The sequence below is a fragment of the Macadamia integrifolia genome, chromosome 9 (genome assembly GCF_013358625.1).
Source record: "Macadamia integrifolia cultivar HAES 741 chromosome 9, SCU_Mint_v3, whole genome shotgun sequence".
NCBI lineage: Eukaryota > Viridiplantae > Streptophyta > Magnoliopsida > Proteales > Proteaceae > Macadamia > Macadamia integrifolia.
In genome coordinates this window covers 17,401,065-17,419,074 of record NC_056565.1, presented here as the reverse complement: position 1 = coordinate 17,419,074, position 18,010 = coordinate 17,401,065, and the positions used below count along the sequence as shown (strand labels likewise).

Here is an 18,010-nt window from a genome sequence, read left to right as displayed (position 1 = left end):
AAGAAATGGTGGATCTATTCACTCTATCAATAACCGAGCCGGATCTAGTGTATCATAAGGGATTTTCCTTTTCTATTGATTCCTACGGATTGGATCCATTCATGAAGGTGGGTTCGGAGGAGTTGAATGTCTGGTGGATGTGGGCGGCGTTGCTGGGATTGCCTTTGAATCCCAAATCCAACTCTGTTCTGTCTATACAATTCTGCAGTTTCAGATTATCACCACCTTCACCCCCCCCACCCCCTAGACTCATCCTCTCCTGGATTCCTTAATCTTGTAAGGAGGGAACACAGCCTCTTCACCCTCCTCAGAAAATCCTTTTCAGTTTTCCATCTATGCACTTCTGATATTTCTCATCATTCAGACCTTAGTAAGCATTTTGGTCGCACTGTGGATATTAAAGAGAAGGATCAAAGAAGAGGAAGGCAAGTCACTGCTAGCCCTTAATATGAATTTCATTGTGTGGGATTTGCAGCTTGTAGGTTATATGGTTCTTTCTGTTTCAATTATGAGCTGGGTTTGTTTTGTTGCTGCGGTAGCTTCCGCCACATTCATGGTGGTCATGGAACTAAGCTTTTTCTTACCTTTTGGGTGTCCAAGCTTCTTTGGAGACATATTTGGAGACATATGTAACAAGGACATTATTGTAGTAGGGCAGAGTGGAGTGAAGTTGGGGTTAGGTTTGTTGCTTCTCGTTCATTTCAGGAGTGGTGTGACTGAGTCTTTGTTTATTGTATAAGTGGGTGAAAGAGAACAAAAGGACTGTTTTTTTGGCTACTCTCCAGAAGGGGATGTCTTGTTGGGTTGTCCATTGGTAGTATCTATAGATAGTCAATTCCTCTGTTCTTTTATGAAATAAAATAACAGCAGAAGGTTTCCTGAAAGGTTGACCCTTGCGTTTGTGTGGGGGTTAATGGAAGTGCACATTGAAGTATTAACAAAACAAAAATTTCCATCTTTAATGAGAGAGACTAATCATTTCACCTGTCACTATGTCTGGGTGTAACTGTGTAAGGGCTAAGCATTAACATCCTGCTCTTAGGCATTTTTTTCTCTAAAATAATAATTTAAAATTTTAATTTTAAAACCATTAAAAATTTCAACAAATATCTTTTCTACTATTTCAAGAGTCCCATCCAAATGTCGAACCTATGCATGGGTGAAAGAAAACTCCGATAAAGAAAATTGGAATAACTTAGAAACGATTAGCAAAGCCTTCGCCCCAGCATGATATGCAAAAATTGAAAAATTTTCCTTTTTGTTTTCCTTTAGTTCTTCCCCAAATTTTCCCTATTCTAGTGGTAGAGAACTTCAGCCCACTCAATGGTTGATGATTTCACCACTTGGGATCTCTTTCTAGTTTTCAGGTATATCCAGATATTTGAATCAATTTAGTAACATGGAATAACGATTTAGTAATGGGGATAGATCATTATTTATGAACATAATTTTGATTCTTCTAAACCTGATTGAAATGATTTTTTTTTTGTTCAGCATACTTTAATGTTGTAATCTCTATATGGCTTCTTGTTAGTGCTTGTGTTTGCTCTTTACCAAATTCAGTTCAGCTCTGTTAATTCTCCTTTTTTCATGGAACAACTGCTAGCTCAGTTGGTCAAGGTGTTGCTTGTTGAAGCAACTACCGTCATGACACGTCTTGAATTTCATTCCCCCCTCTTCATAGGCCGCCCTTACTTGAGTTGGGATGCCAAGCCGGCTACCTTTGGGCCACCATCCTAGTTGGCCTACGGGCCCTTGATAGGAAATGTCCAATTAACCAGTGAACATATATCAGTGATCATTGACCAGAATGCGGTTAACCAGACCGTTGGATTCTCATTTGATTTTTTTTGGGGGGGGGGGGGGGTTAGAAGATGGCCAGTTGATGGTCTTTTATCTTCTGTTTCTTAAGCTATGTTCTGATCCTGGATTGCTAGAACTGATCTTCAATCACTGATATTGGAATTCATTAATTGTTTTTTATTCTATGATAATTTGATACATCTTGAGCCTAATGAATTTCTTTATATACATTAGAAAGATGATTTGAACAATGATTATATAGAGTCTGCATGGAGATTATCTAACTTTGAAACTAATCAAGCTAAACAACCTAGTCTTATTTCTTGTTCTTTTATACTCAACCTAATCTAATTTCAATAACAAATGAAGCTAAGAATTATATTATTTTATTACCCATTGTAGCTTACTTTATTTATTTATTGGAAGAAAGATGCTCAATACATGAAGGAACAAACAACAAGGTAATTAACTTCAGCTCATTTCTCTCTCAGGAAGATAAACTATGGCCATGTGTGATTAAAAGGTGGATACTTCCTTCTGAATAAAGAAAAAACCAGAAGGGCCATCATCAGGCAACATAGCCAACTTCACAGGACCAGCTGCACCTTCTTCAACAGTATAGATCCCAGTGTGGAAGTTAATGTCAGTTTTGACAAAACCAGGGCAGACACAATTTATGCGGAATTTGGGGAACTTCCTTACTAGAATCCTTGTGTAGGCATTGATAGCTGACTTGGACATTGTGTAGGCAGATTTTTGGCCATTGAAATCCTTTAGAAACTTGTTCAACACATTGTCCACTCTTTCTTCTGTGAGACCATCCTCATTGCTTAGCACCTCTTTGGCCCATGTGTCGGTGACATTCTGAAATAGAGCATTCATTTAAGGCCAATTAAAATAGTTTTAGCATCCATAATAGATTTTATCATTATCAACTTTTCTTTTATAGGGAGGGGTTATCGCTAGGGAAACAAAATCATATGTGGTAGCTAAACCCAAATAGTTGGGAAAAGGATTTATTGAGTATGCAGGACTTCCAGAGAGTTATTAGTGCATTTCTAACAGGTGAAAATGGTTATGATCTCAAGCACTAGGGTAAGTTTGATTGGACTGTGTCAAAACTTAATCCAGATTGGATCGTGTAAAAGCTATCCATTGACAGGATCAACCAATCCATTGTAGGGATCATGCCAAAGTCAAGAGAAGATCTTGTTAAGTTTGCCTCGAATTCTTGACTCGTTTTGAAGATTGATCCGATTCGACATATTTTGGCGGCGACCCGAATGGGAAATTTTCTGAGATTTGTGATGAAAGCAGAGGGCTTGGGCTGATAGGCCCAAGCCTAGAGCCCATCATTGATCTCGTATGGGGGTGCGGGGGCGTAGCCCCCGCGGTATGGTTCGACCGGATCGACCACGACCAGATGGGTCGAACCGCTATTTGGAGTATATATAATGTACTGTTGCTTGTTGAGAGTCATGGTATTCTAGGGTTTTCACGAAGCTAGGGTTTCAGGGCGAGTTCTTCCTCGCCGCTGTTAGGGTGTAATCTCTCTTCTGCATAGTGAATCATCTTCTTCTTCGCCCGAGGACGTAGCACACCACCCTGGTGTGTGAACCTCATTAAATCTCTGTGTCGTACGGATCTATTGTCTCCCTTTATTCGTATTTCTTGGTGTTTGATCTAACAGATCTCCATGTGGAATTTGAAACCATGAAATGGATGCAAACCCAGCTCTTAGCATTGAACCCTGCTTATCTAACACCATAAAATGAGGACAAGTGAGGTTGAGAAACTGGTGCATGTGTTCCTCTTTGACTAGTGTACTCAAATGGTATGTACTAATAACAACAACAACAAAATCAGCCTTATCCCAACTTTGGGTTGTCACATGGATCCAACCAAAACCAAATAGACAAAGTCCAAAAAAAAAAAAAAAAAAGAGGGGGGTGGGGGTGGAGAAGAGGTGGAAAAATGAGAGATGGGAAAAGAAAGATGAGAGTAGGAATCAAAACTACCAAAATTCTTGTCCGCATGTATTGTTTAGAGGCATAGGAAGAATGAAAATTCCATCTCTCATAGTTCTTGTTAGAAAACTCTGTATCTCAATAGAAAGTTTATCTAAACTGAATGGAAAATATATTGGAGAAATTGAAATTCTAAGTTGAGTTTGTAGTCTATACCTGTAGCTGCCCTAGAGATGATGAAACATTAACAATTCTTGGTGAATCAGATAGCTGAAGGAGGGGCAGAAGTGCTTTAGTCACTCCTTTGGTGCCGTAGTAGTTTGTTTGCACACATTCTTTGGACGATTCAGGGGTCTGCCTCGCTACTTCTCTGTGTTTGGCAGTTTGGCTACCCATTCTTCAGGCTGCATCAGTTGATCGATTAATATGTTTAAGCATCACATTTTGCGAAATAACCTCAGAAATTTGAAGCACAGAAGGTTAAGATATAAATGCGAAGTTCTGATTGTAAAGTGGAGACTTACAGGACCATTTACTGCCTTCAGGACCCTTAGAGCATTATCATCTAGTATAGAGGAAGTAATCCCTGCATTGTTCACCTGCAATGAAGTTCAACCTGCGTAAGTCTAGAAAGTAAATCAATTAAGTTGCAGAATTTCTGCAAGTGAGTTCTAGCTATTGAGCAAATATATTGATCATGTTCCAAATGTTACCAAGATATCAAGCTTTCCAAACTGGGTTTTGATGAAATCAGCCAGGGAAGCAATACTAGCAGGGTCCTTCACATTAAGCTGATGAAAGATCACATGAGAGAGTCCAGACCGTTTGAGCTTCTCCACAGCTTCAACACCCCTCTTCTCATCTCTAGCTGTCAGCACCACTATAAAGCCAATAGTGGCTAACTGGCGACATATCTCCAATCCAATCCCCGTATTGGATCCTGTAACAACTACCAATCTCCAAAACAGAGCACTAGATTTGGATAAATTGGTTGAAGCATTTAAATGGGTTTCACAAGATATAGAAGAAGCTGAAATTACCTCTTTGTTGCAGAATGTGTGTTGGTTTCTGACATTTTGGATGACGATGACGATGATGATGATGATGAAGATGAATAATAAGTGCTCCGGGTGAAGACTAATGTATTAAAACAATGTTCACTGATGTACCTCAGGTAAGGAGTTCATACTATTTATATTACGAAGGATCAGAAAGAAGTTCGATTAGAGAACGGAAGTGGACGCCATGCATGACGTGAGTGGAAAGAAATTTGATTAGAGATTTTATAGAACGGAACCGGACGCCTGGCTTGAAGGGAGTGAGATAAAGAGATGTTTGAAGTTTGAAAGGTCCAAAAATGGGAAAACCACCAGATTATTTCAACAGTACTGCTGAAATTTAATTTGGGTATTACAAAATTCAAACCCACCTATATGATACATTTCAATATATTGAAACCGTCAAAATCAATAGATTGATACTTTCATTCCCAATCCCCACCTACGTGTTTTGTTGGGTTCCGAGGACCAAGTAGAGTGAGTAACCGGAGATGGTGACCGTGGAACTTGCAGTGCCGGAACCCTCTATGAATCCTCTAGATGAGGAGGAACAAAGAGCTCAATCAGTAGTTGAGCTTACTTTATATCTTTATCAGAAGAAAGATGCTCAATACATATAGAAGGAACAAATGTAGTGTAGGGTTTCAAGAACAAAGGATGAAGAAGACGGAGAACGTTTCAAGAAATTTTAGGGTTCCAACTGACTGATCATGTGTGTATATCTTTCCAACTTTACTATTTACTATTTTATAGAGATAGAGTCAAAAGATCCGTTGAACAACGGATCTTTTGTTCAACGGATCTTTTCCGATCAGTGGAATCACCCTACAATTACTCATGAAATTACTCTTTCCGTAACGCAATGACCATTACTGTGGTTCCGTGATGAGGCCGGATGGTCATCTCACCAACATCTCCCACTTGCCCATTCTGGCCGAATTCACATTTTCCGTTTCCATTTCCAAGAACTACCTTAATGAAAATTCCATTTAGGATCTTAATTTCCAGGAACATTTATCATGACATTTCCATTTCTATTTCCGTTCTTATTTTTAGGAACAATAAAAACATTGTCATGATGAGGAACATTCAGTTCTTACTCCAGATTTAGACTGTTCTAAGTCCCATTAAATTTAGTGGGAGTGAGAGCAAATGAACTTCTTGGAGTGGTACACTTTGATATTTGTGGACCACTCAATGTGAGTACCAATAGTGGTAAAACGTATTTTATCACATATACAGATGATCTATCCAAGTATGGATATATTTACTTGCTTAGTAGGAAATCTGAAACATTTGAATATTTCAGACGCTGTAGAACTGAAAAACAAAATCAGTTGGAAAGAAATATTAAGGTTCTAAGAACTGATCGTGGTGGAGAGTATAACTCCGAAGAGTTTAAAATTTTTTATGAGGAACATATGGAACCATTAAATAAAAGATAATGTCTTTCACATCACAACAGAACGATGTGGCTGAAAGACGAACTAGATCACATTCTTTTCTCTCTCTAAGGAATTTTGGGGAGAGGTCATTCTCACAACAAATTATATCCTGAATAGAATTACTACCAAATTTGTTGATACTACTCCCTATGAAATATGGACAAGTATAAAACCAAACTTAGAAAATCTAAGGAAGTGAAGATCAGTAGCCCATGTACTAATACCTGAGCCATATAGGAACAAGTTGGATTCTAGAACGATCAAATGCAAATTCATAGGATATTCTGAAGGATCAAAGGGATATAAGTTCTGTCACCCTAAAAAAGGGGTAATTGAGAGTCGTGATGCAGAGTTTTTAGAGAAACTAGAAGAGGAACCGCAACAGGAAGATGTAAAACCCTTGCATGTCGTTGACGATGACTATGATTTTGAACCTCAAGAGGAACCATGAATTTTTTATCAAAGAATCCAAGTTCCTGAAGATCAAGATGATCATCAGAGACATGACCCAGAACCTAAGGTAAGTGGGAGTAAAAGAACTAGAGCACCCCCAACTTATTTAAATGACTACTACCTTTATCTATGCGAGCCATCTTGTCATATAGTTGACATAGATGTGGAAGAAGTAGTTGATCCCGTAACCTATAGTGAAGTGATGAAATCATGAGAATAAGATGAATGGTGGAATGCCATGTGAGAGGAAATTGATTCTATCACAAAGAATCAAGTATGGAAACTTTGTGACCTACCAAGGGTAGAAATGCCATAGGTTGCAAATAGGTACTTAAGAAAAAGTATAACATGGATGGGTTTGTTGATAAATTTAAGGCCCAGTTAATAGCAAAAGGATATACACAAAAAGGAGGAATAGATTACCAGGAAACATATTCGCCAGTAGTGAAATTTGGTTTTATTAGATTGATATTGACACTTGTCGTATATTTAGACTTAGAATTATTCTAAATGGATGTGAAAACCGCCTTTCTCAATGGCGAGTTGGAAGAAACTATATATATGTGACAACCTGAAGGTTTTTAAGTTGTGGGACAAGAAGACAAAGTATGTAGACTTAAAAGTCTCTGTACGGACTAAAACAATCCTCACGTCAGTGGTACCTAGTATTCCACAAAACGGTCTTTAAGTTAGGATTCGTAGCAAACAAGTTGGACAACTGTGTATATATTTTGAAGAGTGAGAGTAGTTTTACTATTCTTTCCTTATATGTTGATGACATACCGTTGGTTGGAAATGACTTGGATATGCTAAATAGAACCAAGTATGAACTTAAAAATAGATTTGAAATGAAGGATATGGGGGAAGCATCCTATATTCCAAGAATTCAAATCATTAGAGATCGAACACAATGTAGATTGTGTTTGAGTCAAGAAAAATACTTGAACTCGGTGTTGAAAAGATTCGGGATGCAGAATTGCAATCCCTCTTCAACTCCAATAATATTGGGAAAGACTTTATCAAAAAGTCAATGTCCTCAAGAAGGGCAAAAAAAGTTGAATGTACCTTATGCTCAGGCAGTAGGTAGTTTGATGTACGCAATGTTGTGTACACGACCGGATTTGGCTTATCCAATAGGTTTGGTAAGTAGATACCAAAATAATCCTAGCTTTACCCATTGGGAAGCTGTGAAAAGGATTATGAAATATATTAAAGGAACTAAACACTCGAAATTGTGTTTTCAAGCAGAAAATCTTGAGGTTAATGGATATTCCGATGCTGACTTTGGAGGTGACAAAGATGATTGTAAGTCCACCTCTGGTCATGTGCTCATATATGGAGGAGCAGCAGTTTCTTGGGGTAGCAAGAAACAAGGGTGTGTTGCTAGGCACACACAGGAAGCTGAGTATATTGCTTGTAGTATGGCTAGTACTCATGCAGTCTGGATAAAACGGTTTTTAAATGAGTTTGGGCTGGATCCTGTAGATTGACTAGTGAAAATATTTTGTGATAATCAAGCAGCAATAAGCTTGAAACATAGTGGTGTAAATAGCTCAAGGGGAAAACATGTAGAAATACAGTATCACTATATTCGAGATATAGTAGAAAAATATGAAATTAAAGTAACCTATATACCTACGAGTGATATGGTAGACGATCCCCTCACAAAGGGAGTTCGTGCGAAAACTTACATTAAGGAAGGGTTTCCTGGTCATTTTACTAGAGAGACAATGTTCGCTTCCATCATATTCTACTTTAGACAACTTAGGAACTAAACCCAATTTAAATATTTGTTGCATTTTCTTAATTCCAAGGTGTCCTAGTCTCGTATGCCACATATACGAATCAACAAGATTTGTACAATCAATATAAACTAATGATCCAGATGCATTTTCATTAATAATATTAGATGTTACATTTTCAACAGTGGAAAGTAAGAAAAGTCCTACTTAGGGACAAATCGTCCTGAAGCAAAAGATCGATCATGATTTCCAATGGTGACCTCAGTGCCAGTGAAGCGCACTCCAAGGCCCTTTTTAACAAGAGCTGGTACAGAAATCAAATTCCGACACATGTCGGGGGCATAAATTACATCCTTCATACGAAAATTAGCCTTCCCGAGGTCAAACACATAGTTTGCAACACCTCAAACTTCACTATATGAGTTGTTGCCCATAAAGATCTTATGATCACTAGATGTAAGAGTCTTCATCTCTAGTTGTCCTCTTGTGGTCCTTGCAATATGACGTGTCGCACCTGAGTGATCTACCACCCCTCATACTGTTGTCCAGATAAATTGCACTCAACTGAGCCAATAAATTCTTTCCGCTGAGTGTTTGGTGGTGGTGCATGTGGAGTATTTCCTTTGTTCTTTTTCTTAGGGCATGAAGCCCTAAAATGACTGAATTTTCCACATTTATAACATGCTCTAGGTGGTACCTTTTGAAAATTCCTAAACTTCATTTTTTTTTTCCCCTTGAACTTGTTTTAGTTATTATTGGGGCGGAGCTGGTTGGCATTGGGATGAAATCGGTGCTGATGTACCAATGATTCCACTTGGTTAATTTCTGACGGAGTTGGGTTGGACTGGGTTATATGTAATTCATCCATAGACTTTGTCATTATGCATTGCTGATAGTATTGTAGTTGTTGGGAAAGTTTATCAATAGTGAGATTGTCCCCTAGGAATCTCAGTGCAGTTTGTGCCATTGCCTGAGAAGGGGGCAAACTGTTAATGATGGTGGATACTTGGTAGTTATTTGACATTTCTGATCCAGCATCAGTCAAATCTTGAGCCAAAACTAGCATTTTGTTGATATGATCCACAATATCCTCATCCTTAGTCATTCTACAACTATTACATTTGTGAGTGAGTAGCTGAGTGTGGGTTTCAGTTTTCACATCATACTTGACCCTCACAGCTTCCATTACAGATTTGGTAGTTGTGTGTTTATTAAATACCTTCATTAGATGGTCTTCCATCTTCAAGAGGATCATGCTTCGGGCTCTTTTATTATTTTCAGTCCATTTTTTCACATCTTTAATCTCTGCTAGGGCAGCATTATCCCCAACCATGGGTCTTGGTTCTAGAACATGGTCCATCTTCTCGTATATCAGCACATGTGTGATTTTCATGTTCTAGGTTTCATAGTTCGACCCATTCAGTCTCTCAAGGTTATTGATTTCATGTGACAAGGGTTTTCTAGCCATGATGACGTTCTGAAAAATGAATAATGAACAAGTTTAATTCTCTATTCTAATTTTATGTTCTTACATATAGGTTTTCCTCCATTTTTTTCTTATTTATTTATTTATTTAGTTTATTACTATTATTATTATTATTATTATTATTAACTTAATACGAACTCAACACTTCTTTCCATGTTAAATTCAGATTCTCTATGGATTCAAACAAGCCAAAAGAATAAATGTTAATACTAATGTATTTATTTACTAAGTCTATTTATTATTTTAAAACAAATGTTATATTATTTTTCCTTCTTAATCTTCGGTAAACCAATTAAGAACCTTTTAAGGTCTTTGTTCAGGATTAACAGGATAACACTAATAGCAATATACCTTAACAAAAAAAGTTGACGTGAATGTACTTTAACAATGGTTAAGAACAGTAACAACAATGTACATTGAAAGATGTAACAGTGATATGTTAAACAAATTAAAAAATATATCCAAAACAGTAGTGGTGCTCATGCAATGTCTATTTATTATAATAAAACAAAAAGGCAATATGACCAAAAAAAAAAAAAAAAATGACTAGCACATGCAATGTATATTTATCATAATATTATAATAAACAGTAGCAAATGAGTTATTAGAAATTGTGGTGATATATGAATCACGGATACATTTTGCATTCACAGATGGAGGAATAAACTATTTAATAATATAAAATATGTTATTTTGATAAAAAATATCTCAACTTTTAACAGTAACAGAACATGTATTGATATTCTTCATGTGATGGAGCATATCAAATAATAATAAAATATATGCTAATATACATCGTACCTATTTATATATCAGTGTGAATATAAAAAAAATAATAATATTATGAGATGGGGAGTTGCACTTACCTTTCTTTCAACAACCAAGAAAGTAAAAATAAAAAAATAGCAAAGGCATGCAAGGAAAGAGCGATTCTTGGACGTGACCGAGGAAGCCCACGAACAGGAGAGCAGCTATGCCGACGTGTGAGTGACCTTTGAGTGGGAACTTCACCCGATTAGAGTCATCAAAAAGTTCAAGCGTTCTAGTCGCTGGTTCTTCTTTTCTAAAAATGGGGGTTTTTTTTTTCTTATCCTTTGAAGCCACCGTCCAAAAGAGGGGTCAGAGGGAGCGGTTGTTCAGAATCAAGAAAGTTCCCGAGCCTCTTTAAACAGAGATGGGGTCGATCTCTCCGGCGATGTAGGTCGTCACTTGCCACTGCCTTAATTTGTATAATCGAATACACTTCTATTGAAGCGATCTCAACTCGAAACCGAGAGAAAAAAAAATGAAGCCACAGTCGATCAGAGATCAGTTTGGATCGATGAGGGTAACTGGTCTCCAATCGGCTCTGATCGCCAAGCTTTAGCTATCGGTGGTGCTTTGGATCTCGACCTCAGCTTTGATACCAGTGTAGGGTTTCAAGAACAGAGGATGAAGAAGACAGAGAACGTTTCAAGGAATTTTAGGGCTCCAACTGACTGATCATGTGCGTATATCTTTCCAACTTTACTATTTACTCTTTTAGAGATAGAGTCAAAAGATCCGTTGAACAACGGATCTTTTCCGATCAGCAGAATCACCCTGCAATTACTCCTGAAATTACTCCTTCCGTAACGGAGTGACCGTTACTGTGGTTCCGTGATGAGGCCGGATGGCCATCTCACCCACAACAAAGAGGTTTCTGTTGACAAGAGGGCAACTCTAGCTTTTTACTCTCTATTCCATCCTATTGAGCACCGTTGGCCAATGATTAACCTACTGGGTGTTAGTACGGCCAAGGGCCACCTATTCTTACACATATTCACCCACACTCACCCCAATATGACTGGATTTGATCCCACGACCTCCTCTCTTGAGTGCCGAATCTTCAAATGGAAACTGCCACCATTAGACTAATTAAACTAGGGTGCTTAACTACAACCATGTGTGATTAAAAGGTTAATAATTCCTTTTTTTGCCAGAAGAGGCCAGAAGGATGTGCACAAAATAAGCGGGAATAGTTACTTTTGTGATAGAATAATGTTACGTGACTACTAAATTCTATCACAAAAGTAACTATTCCCGATTATTTTGTGCACGTAACAGGCTATCATCGAGCAACAAAGGTAATGATGGACCACTTTTTCTATTGTGAGGCCATCCTCATCGCTTAGCACTTCTTTTGGCCCATGTGTCGGTGACATACTGCAACAATCAATTAAAATAGTTATAGCATCCATATTAGATTTTATCATTATCAACTTTTCTTTTCTAGGGAGGAGGGTAATAGGGAAACTGTTATGTGTGTCTTGCCAGTGGTACGGTAAAATTCAATAGATCAACTTGATTTGGAGGAGTATTTATATGTTTTGATATTTTGTTGTGCAAATAAGTGAAATTTGGGGTTTTTCGTGTTAGAGTTTTTGGACGAGAGTTCTTGCCACGAGTTTGGGTGTTTTGAAAGATCTCCATTGTTATTTTTTTTTTTTTCTAACAAAATAAATCATGTTTTTCTTCGTCCGAGGACATAGCACATCAAATCGGTGTATGAACCTCATTAAATCTTTGTGCCATTTTGTGCGAATCTATTTATTTTCTTCGTGTTCTTTGGCATTTTTTCTAAGGAATGCATTCAAATTTCTCAACCTGTAGCTGCCCTAGAGTTTATGAAACATTAACCATTCTTGGAGAATCAGATAGCTGTAGGAGGAGAAGAAGTGCTTCAGTCACTCCTTTGGTGCCGTAGTAGTTTGTTTGCAGACATTCTTTGGCTGATTCGTCTTACTACTTCATTTTGTTTTGCTACCCAATCTTCAACCTGCATCCATAATAATAGTTGAGTCTTTTGCTTGCCATGACACTATCATGAGTCATGACACAAATGTGAAATCTCATTACTTTCTCTCTGCTTCCTCTCTCTAGATTAACATTGAAGTCTAAATGCCAAGTTCTGATTGTAAAGTGTCATGCATTTAATTAAATATTAGGCATTATGAGAAAAAGGGTATGGGGAAGAGGGGTTTATTTCATTAAGGGTTCAGTAGAGTTTCAGAGAGAAAGTGGAGTCATGCATTTAATTAAATATTAGAAGAGGGATTAGCAGCTAATCATTAGCTCATATTTATAAACTCAAGTATGCTTAATTGAGTCATACCTCCTCTGTATATGTAGTATGTATGAGACAAAAGGTGCATTGATTTTTAAATTTGAAAATTAAAACTAGTGGTCCTCTTGTTGAAGACATCTGGGATAAATTAAAAAAAAAAAAAAAAAAAAAATGTTGTTGGATGATTCTATCCTTTTAAAAGCAGAGTACAAAAACATAGTCCGAAGGCAAGACAATAAGGAGACCCTATGAAAACAACAACTAATAAAATGTTGATACATCAATGTAAGAGGAGGCAAGAAACAATTAAACAAAAGATGATACATCAAAACCCAGGGAAGGACTGAAATATTGTAAAGATTGTACATCAAAATCTTATTTCTTGTTTTTTCATACTCAATCTAATCTAATACAAAGAAGGAACATATAAGTATACATCGACAACAAGGGAACTGCAACTCTTATTTTTCAGGAAAATGAACTATGATCATGTATTATTAGAAGGTTGATAATTCTTTTTGAATAAAGAAAAATCCAGAAGGGCCATCATCAGGAAACAAAGCCAACTTTACAGGACCAGCTGCACCTTCTTCAACAGTACAGATCCCAGTGTTGTAGTTAATGTCAGTTTTGACATAACCTGGACAGACACAATTTATGCGAAATTTGGGAAACTTCTTAGCCAGAATTCTTGTGTAGGCATTGACAGCTGCTTTGGATATTGTGTAGGCATGCCAGCCATTGGTTTCCTTGAAATCCTTTAGAAACTTGTTCAACAAATCGTCTACTCTATCTATTGTGAGACCATTCTCATCTCCTAGCACTTCTTTGGCCCATGTGTCGGTGAGATACTGCAATAGAAACCCAAGGGAAAAGGATTAATTGAGTTTGCAGGTCTTCCAGAGGGTTAGTGAATTTTTAATAGGTAAAAATGGTTATAGTCTCAAAGACTAGGGTAAGTTTGACTGGTCTGTGCCAAAACTAATCCAGTGATTCATTGATAGGATCAGACAATCTATTACAAGTATTGAAATAGTTCACATCGGCTGTAGATGATTCATACATTAGGCCTCCATTAATGATGTGGGTACCTTGCTCGATCGATTAAGATAGAATTATAAGAGGCCTGCATGTGTGAGAGAATATTGAGACAGTCGTCACACGTAAAAGAGTCCTAAAAGACCATCCTACTTAAAGCCAATTGATTTTAAGATGAAATGTTAACAAGGATCATGCCAAAGTCAAAGATCAAAAGAGGAAAAGTGAGACTGATATACTGGTCATGTATTCCTCTTTGACCAGTGTGCCCTAAAGGTATGTATCCTGAAGTTGTATTTAAACTCTTCTGGCCCCCCATTTCCTGTCCACATGTATTGTTTAGATGCATAGGAAGTAGGAAAATTCAAACATCTCAACAAAGTTGAGTTTGTACTTTGTACCTGTAGCTGTCCCAGAGTTGATGAAACATTAACAATTCTTGGTGAATCGGATAGCTGAAGGAGGGGAAGAAGTGCTTTAGTCACTCTTTTGGTGCCGTAGTAGTTTGTTTGGACACATTCTTTGGCTGATTCATGGGTCTGTCTTGCTAGTTCATTGTATTTGGCTAGCCAAACTTCATTCTGCATCAGAAAAAATACTTTTTGAGTCCTTATCATATATTTTTGGACAAGTGAAGTTTAGTTATGAAGCATATAAGTAGTAGATCAAATTTGATTGAAAACCAATAGTATAGACTTACAGGACCATCTATTGCCATCAGGGCCTTGTAAGAATCGTCATCTAATATAATTCCAGTAATCCCTGCATTGTTCACCTGCAATGAGTTTCGAGTTACATTAGTATAGAAAGTAAATGAAAGATGCAGGATTTCTGCTAGTGAATTCTAGTTATTGAGCAAATATAATGATTATGTTCCAAAATTTACCAAGATATCAAGCTTTCCAAACTGGTTTTTGATGAAATCAGCCAGGGAAGCAATACTAGCAGGGTCCATCACATTAAGTTGATGAAAGATCACATGAGAGAGTCCAGACCCTTTGAGCTTCTCCACAGCTTCAACACCCCTCTTCTCATCTCTTGCTGTCAACACCACTGTAAAGCCAATAGTGGCAAACTGGCGACATATCTCAAATCCAATCCCCTTACTGGATCCTGTAACAACTACCAATCTGCAACAGAGCAGTAGAATTATGTTAGATCAATTGGTTGAACCCTTAAATGGGTTTCACAAGATATAAAAAGAAAGAAAAAAAGAAAAAGAAAAAAAGAGTTGAAAAATTACTTCTTTGTTGCAGAATGTGTGTTGGTTTTTGACATTTTGGTTGATGATGATGAATAGTGCTCAGGGGAACTCTTCTTATGTATTGAAACAATATTCACTGATGCACCTCCGGTAAGGAGTTCATACTATTTATAGATCTTAGATTACACATCAAGAAACACGAATAATAAAGAGACAATAGATCCGTACGACACAGAGATTTAACGAGGTTCACACACCAAGGTGGTGTGCTACGTCCTCAGGTGAAGAAGAAGATGATTCACTATGCAGAAGAGAGATTACACCTTAGCAGCGGCGAGAAAAAACCCTAGAATACAATGACTTTCTCAACAAGGAACAGTACATTATATATACTCTAAAATCATGGGTCGACCCATCGGGTCGCGATCGATCCGGTTGAACCATACCGTGGGTGCTACGCCCCTGCACCCCCATACGAGATCAGTGATCGGCTCCGGGCTTGGGCCTATCGGCCCAACCCCTCTGCTTCCATCATAGATTTCAAAAAATTTTCCATTCAAGTTGCCACCAAAATTTATCAGATCGGATCAATCTTCAAAACGAATCAAAATTTCGAGACAAACTTAACAATAGACATTGTTGAAAAGAATGGATGTGGACGCCAGCTATGACGTGAGCAAGGAACAAAGATTCAGCATAAGCCGATGTAGCCTATCAATATTGTATCGAGAAAGGATGAGGTTCATGTACATCCCTGATTCGTATGGCTCAGGAATGCACAAAAATATTCTGATGTCAAGATGTTTGAGTAGAGATTAATTAAGCAGGTAAGCTGACGCCAGGCATGACGTGAGACATTTTCTTCGGCAGCAAGAAAAGGTTAAAAACCGCATACGGTCAAAGAAATTATTATGTCATCATGTCTTACGGTCTTGCGATTAAAAAACTTTGTAAGTTCTCCTCCATCAATTGAGGAAGGTTTACCTACGGTCATAGTCATGAATATGTATGCATTCTCCTGTCAATTACATAGCACTCAAAACAGTGTCAATTGCCAAACATACATACGTAATGCATTTTAATACATGAAAATGGTCAAAATACAACTGTTCGATGCTTTCACAATCACCACTTACATGTTTAGTTAGGATTCCAACAATGTTGGATTTATTTATATTTAATGTCAAAGTATTTAAAAATTTCTCGTGTCAAGGATGGGTGTGGGTGTGGATGTGGGTGTGGTCTACATTTATTTACGGGTGTACAGACACTCTTGTATGTGTACAAGGATGTTTTTACACATACAGACACATCTGTTTATGAACAGGTACACCCATACATGAAAATTTTAATTTGTTTATATATTTTATAGATGGTCTGAAAATTAGATAGGGGATTTTAAAACAAGAGTTTTTGTTCTTCCCACTAAGTATTTTGTTTCCAAGTCTCTTTGTGTCTGATAAAGAGTATAGCCTTCAGACTTCCTGTGTAATCACATATTGGAGTGCACCTTATATGATTATGAGTTGTTTTATCTTGGAGGAATAAACACAAATGGTCAACCCGGTTGCACAATTAGGGGAGTTTAAAAACCTTAAGGATAGTCAACTCAAATTCTGTTTGCTCTTGATTCAATAAGAAGGATTACAACGATATTGTGAATTTAAATACCATCCGATGCAATTACAACAGATCCAGATAAGTCTTATACTCTGCCCATATTTATTTTCTAACAAACGATCAAATAGAGGGGGGTAACAAAGATGGTAGATTTAACATTTTATCAGGTATCTATCAATTTGGATGAAATCAGTTCACATAATATGCTATTCCTCTAGATTATGAAATTAAGTTTTAATCTTTCTTCATTTATTTTTCTTCTCGATCGAAGAAACTATGTCACACCCAACTGGAAGGAGTATATATGTACTATCGTTTTGTTGAGCAAGCATAGTAAAATTTGAGGGTTTCTGGTGTTACGGGTTTCTAGGCAAGTTTTCTTGTAGCAATTTAGGTGTTCTTAAGAGAGATCTTTATTGTAACTTTTCTTCCAAAATAGTGAATTATCTTATTCATTGCCCGATGACATAGTACACTACATCGGTGTGTGAATTTGCATTTTTTTTTTCTCGTATTTGTTGGTGTTTGTTCTTGCAGGTAAGTACTCTCCTTTAACTTATTTTTTTTGGAGGCCTCGTGTAGGTAGCCCTTGGGCTTGGTGAAGTCTTCTTTGAGGGAGGGATGTGCTTTTAAAAAACATGCTTAATTAAATTGACTTTAACAGTTAAATGTTATGCTCATTCATAGTGTGGATTAGGTTCTTGTACGAGAATAACCTTGTGGTGGATTCCATCTATGTGGTCAGACCGTACAAGAATGGTTCTCATATGAGAACCTGATCCGCTCTCGCCATTCATATGGTTTTAAATAGTTTTTGAGGCATCACTCTATTGAGTAGCAAGATCTGTTGTGGAGGATACTCCAAGGTTATTCTTTAAATAGTTTTAAATAGTTTTAAATAGTTTTTGTGACTGTACTTCTATTCATTCTTCACATTGATCGTGAGTGTGTAAGGGAAGCCCATTCATTGGCTTCTTGCGCTTCTAGATTTTCTGTTTAATTCTTGGGTTTGGCTTTTCCAGTTAACCCCTTTCTTGTAAATTTTTCTCTCAGATTTTCTGTTTAATTCTAGTGACTGTACTTCTGTTCATTCTTTACATTGATCGTGA

At 37.3% G+C, this 18,010-nt stretch overlaps 1 protein-coding gene and 2 pseudogenes across 1 annotated transcript; all 3 read right to left on the bottom strand.

Moving 5' to 3' along the window:
- The window catches only part of LOC122089574, a 9,990-nt pseudogene extending 9,348 nt beyond the window's left edge, over positions 1-642 (bottom strand).
- A 1,266-nt stretch (positions 643-1,908) lies between these two features.
- Positions 1,909-9,828, bottom strand: LOC122089573 (annotated as a pseudogene).
- Positions 9,829-13,311: 3,483 nt separating this feature from the next.
- On the bottom strand, positions 13,312-15,509 carry LOC122088730 (salutaridine reductase-like). Its single transcript, XM_042658054.1, has 5 exons — positions 15,321-15,509; positions 14,964-15,207; positions 14,778-14,852; positions 14,479-14,658; positions 13,312-13,890 (listed from the first exon to the last, which is right to left on the bottom strand). The coding sequence occupies exons 1-5, from the start codon at positions 15,353-15,355 to the stop codon at positions 13,537-13,539; spliced, it is 888 nt and encodes a 295-aa protein (XP_042513988.1). The 5' UTR covers positions 15,356-15,509; the 3' UTR covers positions 13,312-13,536.
- Between the last annotated feature and the right edge of the window lie 2,501 nt (positions 15,510-18,010).

What these genes read in the sequence shown, in the direction of transcription:
- LOC122088730 (XM_042658054.1), bottom strand. Translation starts at nt 15,355, where the DNA reads ATGTCAAAAACCAACACACATTCTGCAACAAAGAA. An exon ending in TTGGAAAGCTTGATATCTTG is followed by an intron (nt 14,853 to 14,963) that starts GTAAATTTTGGA and finishes AACTCATTGCAG; the next exon opens with GTGAACAATGCAGGGATTAC. An exon ending in CAACTCTGGGACAGCTACAG is followed by an intron (nt 13,891 to 14,478) that starts GTACAAAGTACA and finishes TTTCTATTGCAG; the next exon opens with TATCTCACCGACACATGGGC.